This window comes from Lissotriton helveticus, chromosome 1_1, assembly GCF_964261635.1.
Source record: "Lissotriton helveticus chromosome 1_1, aLisHel1.1, whole genome shotgun sequence".
NCBI lineage: Eukaryota > Metazoa > Chordata > Amphibia > Caudata > Salamandridae > Lissotriton > Lissotriton helveticus.
The window spans coordinates 1029741107-1029747106 of record NC_136057.1 but is presented as its reverse complement, the minus strand read 5'-3'; the positions used below and the strand labels follow the sequence as shown (position 1 = coordinate 1029747106).

At 46.6% G+C, this 6000-nt stretch overlaps 1 protein-coding gene across 1 annotated transcript in view; it reads left to right on the top strand.

Annotated features, from left to right (window-relative positions):
* The first annotated feature begins 4565 nt into the window (after positions 1–4565).
* The window catches only part of RBM28 (RNA binding motif protein 28), a 168825-nt gene continuing 167390 nt past the window's right edge, over positions 4566–6000 (top strand). Inside the window, exon 1 of the mRNA XM_078677774.1 lies at positions 4566–4795. Within this exon, the coding sequence (XP_078533900.1) occupies positions 4678–4795 (118 nt within the window). The 5' untranslated portion in view covers positions 4566–4677. The remainder of the gene's footprint in view (positions 4796–6000) is intronic.

Genomic DNA, 6000 nt, shown 5'->3' with positions numbered 1-6000 from the left:
ACTGTTCTCTAACGGCCTCAAACGGCCCGCCCTTTGCCCGGGCTTTGCTCCGTACTTCGTCCGCGCGCGTCCCGCGTGCACGGGTAGCGGGCTGCTTAGGTGCTGATGCTGTGTGGGAGGCGCTTCCGGGGAGAGCGGGTCAGGTGACGGCTGTTGACCTCGCAGGGGCTCCTGGACACTGGAGTCCCTGCTCTTGCGCTCGCAGCCCCGTTTGAGCCTCCACAGCCCCAGACAGTCATGGGTGAAGCGGGACCCGCGGAGTGGGTCCGGCGAACAGTTGCTGCAAAGAGATGCTCCGGCGCTGATAAGTAGCAAGGGTCCTTTCCCCTTCACGGTCTCCTCGCTGAAATATGTTTCCCACCTGCTGGAAGGAGGGGGGCTGATTTATCACAGTCCCGCGCTGTGTGGGCGGCGCTTCCGGGGAGAGCGGGTCAGGTGACGGCTGTTGACCTCGCAGGGGCTCCTGGACACTGGAGTCCCTGCTCTTGCGCTCGCAGCCCCGTTTGAGCCTCCACAGCCCCAGACAGTCAAGGGTGAAACGGGACCCGCGGAGCGGGTCCGGCGAACAGTTGCTGCAAAGAGATGCTCCGGCGCTGATAAGTAGCAAGGGTCCTTTCCCCTTCACGGTCTCCTCGCTGAAATATGAGAGGTGAATAATGGGGTAAAATGTACGAGGATGTGTGTGTGTTTTTTTAAAATAGATGTGCACAGTTATATACTGCTCTGTTAAGTACCATTTCAACATTCAACTTTTTAATTTTTCTTGAATGTCAAAATAACTTTTTAAGCTGTATTAAAGTTGTTCGATTTTTTTTTTTAACTTTCGCTCTGACTTACCCTAACCTAGCAGGAATGCCTAGGAAATGCTGTTTGTTACTAAATCTGACACTTAAAGGACGATTACAATGACGCCACCCACATAAAGGGAACGTCTATGTCAGGGCAGGCTCTGACAGTCCTGGTGCCGGTCTCTAGATCCTCGAGGTTAACGGCAGCTCAGGCAGCAGGGGCTTTTGGAGACAGAGGGAAAGAGGGGGAGAGAGCTGAGAGGGAAAACAGATCAAAGTGAGAGGGAGGGCGGGAGTGTGTGTGTGGCTAGAGAGAGACATAAACGATCAGAAGAGAGAGGGAAGAGACAGAGAATGGATGGATGGAAAGATAGAGAGCAAAAGAAGGGAAGAAGCAGGGCTGGCTTGGACATTTTTGCCAGCCCTGCTCTGAGTGAGCTCCCAGCTCTATGCGGAGGTTCTGAAATTTTGAAATCCATTAGGGATTTCTCAGGCTCCCCAGAGCACACGAGGAGCGACCTCACAAACCTTTTGTGGTTTGACCAAGGTAGGAGTGTCCCACCCCAAGTCCATCCATGGCTGCTCAGGCAATGATGGGGTATATGCCGTTCCCATCTCTAACCCTGCCCCATCGGAGTCCACGCCTCATCTCTCGGGCAGGCCAACCGAATTGCCCCGTCCAACGGTGGCTTGCGGCCTGAGCCTGCCGGCCTACAGCCAGCCTTGCACACCAAAGTCGCTGCCTGCAATGGAAAACCCAAAGCGCAAGACCAGAACTAGTTAGTTATGAGAGCCCAATCTACTGCCTCTGAAGATATCCAGGGTTTCATCAGCAGGCAATTGACATGCATACCTGAATGATGGTAAGACGATAAGTTTATAATAAGTTGACAATAATTTGATAATCATGTGACGTGGATACATTCAGATAGTCATGATGGGTCATTCACATATTGAAGGATAGCCACTGAATAGGACATCAGCACACTTTGTAGCATTGGTGAGTCCATGCTCGAGGCAGAGACTCAAACTCTAAACGCTAGGCTATTTTCATGTTGTGCACAGTACAAGCTAATGCACAGACAGGTTGTAAATGCGCTCCACACCAGGATTGGATACAGTTAACACTTGGTTATTTGTATCATTTATTCAGTTAAGTAAACTTGCTGGCGAGTGTCACTCATAGTCGTTGAAATATCACTCATATTTACACTGGATTTATGAAAATGTCACACATAGCAATCTGAAACCTTGGCAGCTATGCAGCCTGTCTGACCTGGGATAGTGACACACAGCTGCCAAGGTTTCAGATTGCTATGTGTGACATTTTCAAAATTTCAATGTAATTATGAGTGACATTTCAACGAGTATGAGTGACATTTTCTTGCGAGTATAAAATCAAGCAATTTAGACGAGGGAAACACAAAAATGTCAGAAATTAGATCAAGAAACTGTAAGAAGATCTTAAACTGGTGCAAACGATTGCAGTGGCTAACTTATAATTACAATGAAATTATGAATGTCACATATAGCAATCTGAAAACTTGGCAGCTACTGGCAGGCTGGCTTGAACCCTCACCTGGGACAATGCATGAGCAAGAGTTAATGAACGCCTTTGCCTCACTTATCATTAATGCTTAAGTCCTAGTGAAACAAACGTCCTTTGTGAAGAATACTCAGAATGGTGAATACTGGACCCAGTGTCCCAACCTCACCCTTCTCGAGTGCCATGATACTATAAGATGCTGATCCCAATGTGATGTTGTTGCAATCCCGTATCTGAAGAGGGCCATGAAATGGGGGTGTAAGGTAACAATAGGTCATTTGTCTTTGTTAATCAACACACTTACATGCCTGTGCAGGGTACACAGGCAGTGATTGAGTGTTGAATACTCATTTAAACATGCCTACGCTGGTTCCCAGCCCAGGGGGGAGGCAGTGTCCACCCTTGTATGCCCTTCCCTGTTTCCACCAGTAAACCGCTCCCCGTGACGGATTTTGTCACTGACCTTTCTGGTGAGTATCAGATTTAGATGACTGGAGTTCTCTTATCGGGCTCCGCTTTAGTGCACACCTTGCTTAGGGCTCACCACGTACATATATATAGATACACACTTGTATGCACATATTCACAAATTATCGCACACATGAACACACCCAAACCTATAGTTAGGCATGTACAAACAGAGAGGAGGGCGTGGACATGAGCTGATGTAGTGAGGAGCAGAAATCAAAGCTCCCGGCCGGCGGGTCCCATCCAGCAGTATCCTGACTTAAAAGTGAGCCGATGGGGTATCCATAAATTAGAGGATGCCGCCCTGGGCCCCAGGAGGGAAGACGTGGCAACAAAGAGACCCTAGCCATCCCGGATTGGCACTCCAAGGCCCTCAATCTCTCTCCGGTACACCTGTGACCATGGTGGTGCTGGGGAGTAAGAGTCTGCCCCCGCAAACAAGACCCTGATAACGGCTGGAGACCGAATACCTTCGGGACGAGTTAGCGCTTGTAAACTGCTCAACATGCAGTTGGACAACACTGCGCATCAGGACATTAACCGGGCTAAGGTCAGACAAATAAAGGAGCCACTGCTGCCACAAGACCAAACTGCCTGCCGGACCGGACCTGTGAAAATGACCTTAAGGTACACTCCCTCAGAGGCACGTTCGGCTTGATGTGTGCGATAATTAGGCATTGAGGGCATGTGTATGTGACCTTTAAACCGTAAGTTCCAATCAAGACAGACTTTACTTTCGCAGCTGAATTCAACTTGTTTGTGCAGACTACATGCAGAGCTGCTGTAGTATGTAACTGTACGCAGGCTGAATTACGTATTACCAAAAGTAAATTAGAGTGGGAATACAAGAAGAAACAGTGCGTGACTTACTCTGTGTCGCCGCAGAGCCCCATTGGCCGTTCGTGGACATAATGGCGGCCGGCCTGCCATCATTAGAGAGGCTCTGTGAGCAGCAGGCAGGCAGCCTGCACTCGCAGATTGATTCCCCCGCCGCTTTAACTTCCTGTTCCTGGTCCGGACGTGACGGCACTCACCGCCACACATCCGGTTTAAAATCCCGGCCCCCTGGTGACATGACGGTCGGTGATTGGCTCTCTAATTACGGACTGAGAGGGCAGGCAGCCCGCCCCCCGCTGTGTCATCAACCGTGCTGGCGCCACAGCCGCACCATTGCCGCATTCTGGTTAACTGTTTAGGGACACACGGAACTTAGTAGGCGCACCTCGGAGCAGCAGAGAGAGCCACGAGCATAGTGACAGAGGCGCCGCTGGTGGCTAGCCTGGAGCAGGTACAAAATGCGTGACATTGCATTTCAGTGCGGTGAATGCCTGAGCGTCACACCTGTTGCGTGACGCTTGGCAGGACTGGACATACTAAATATACTTGCACGAAATGTATGCGCATCAGCCTTGGTAGATAACTTTCCAGAACTCGAAAAACATTTATTTCTCTGTGAAATGAGATCCGACACTTATTTCCCATATACTACCTTATAAAAAAAATATATTTTCGGAACGCAAGGGAAGAATATCAGAACATTTTCTACAAAAATGTGAGAAAACGAGTTACTAATAACCAGACCCTTGACGTAAAAAACGTGCCTAATTTCTGCTTCTTCGTATTTTTAATATAATTACAGGCAAAATACGATATCCGACCACTTCTGTGTATAATGCAGCCTATCTTTCCTTATCACGCCTCTCACCAATCTAAAATGGCAACTGTGCTGTCTACCTTTCAATTGATTGAATTTCTTTCACTTCCGCCTTTTCCAAAATGGTGGCGTCCGCACTTCCGCCTTTCCAAGATGGCTGCTCCCGTGTATTAGACTCGCGTGTATTATATGGATGAGGGAATATTCTCTTTTTCTTTACTATGGCTGGCCTAACTTTGTTTGTACGTGGCTTGCCAAATTCTGCCAGCGGTGAGAAGCTTGAACAGCTCTTCAGCGAGGTGGGGCCGGTCAAACAGTGCTTCGTAGTGCGCGAGAAAGGTATGTTGCTGACTGGTGATGGGTGAGTGGGGGTTGGGAAAATTGAGAGGCTCGAGTCATGAAAAATAAGCCACGGAATAATCAGTATAGTGTACACTGGCATTACAAGGGCATTGCCATCTAATGTTTGCCAACCTTCCGTGACGTACATAAGGGAAGGTTTCATTTTTCGATTTCACGAAATACCATAATTATAGTGTTACTGGAATTAAATATCTCATTATGTGATGTTTTCCTCACATCTCAACCTGTGCAGAGTGACATATCTCGTTTGTTAGGATTGCTGCAGCTGAGAGGTGTGTATTTCACATCACAGTACGGCTCTGATACATTTCCATACATCTTTTGCTGTTCGGTGAAGCGAGTTTGATCTCTTTAACCAACTTAAACATGCACTTCCCTAAAAGCAGTGATGCAGAATAGTCAGTTGCTCCTGACTAAATTATTGCGGTTCACAAATATGCAAGACAACTTTTTTCCTAACTTGCACGACTGTATATTTTCTAGCCTTAGCTGAGGTACGAACGTTGATATATAAATTATACTTAGCACGTTACTTTTACGTGATTGTGTATTGCCATCAAGGGGTATGGATGAGTTGGCAAAATATTACTGGTATTTTTTTGTATTTTTAGTATGTATGTTTATTTTGGCGCAGTTATGAAAACAATGTTTTATATTCAAACAGGGAAATGTTACTCTAAACAATAAGGGAAATATTGGAGCAAGCATGAACTTTGTAGTAAAACGAATAAGAACTAAACTATGTATTCAAGAATAGCGGTTCAGGAAGAAACAGGCTTTGCCTTTGTTAAAAAACACAGTCGTTCTTTCTGTAGAATCCTGACATTTTCAAGCTTCTAGCAAAGTGTATCAGTGAGCTCCGTTCACAATTAAAATGTTCAAGTTTTATTAAAAGATTGCTTATAGCATAAAAGAATGGACAAGTGTATGTTTGTTACTTACATGACGTAGACACAACACAAGGAGTGTAGTTTACAGCATCAGTAGCTGTGCATTCTCAATCTGTTACATTTTATATTTGGAACAACTCACATTTTTAGCCATGGTATAAGAAGTCAAATATAGGAGTCACCTCTGCATGCTTTTGGTAGTATCTTGTTGTGTATATATAGCTTTTGTAACGATCAATCGGGGATTTATGAAGCGCTCTACTCACCTGTGAGAGTCTCCAGGCATAGGAG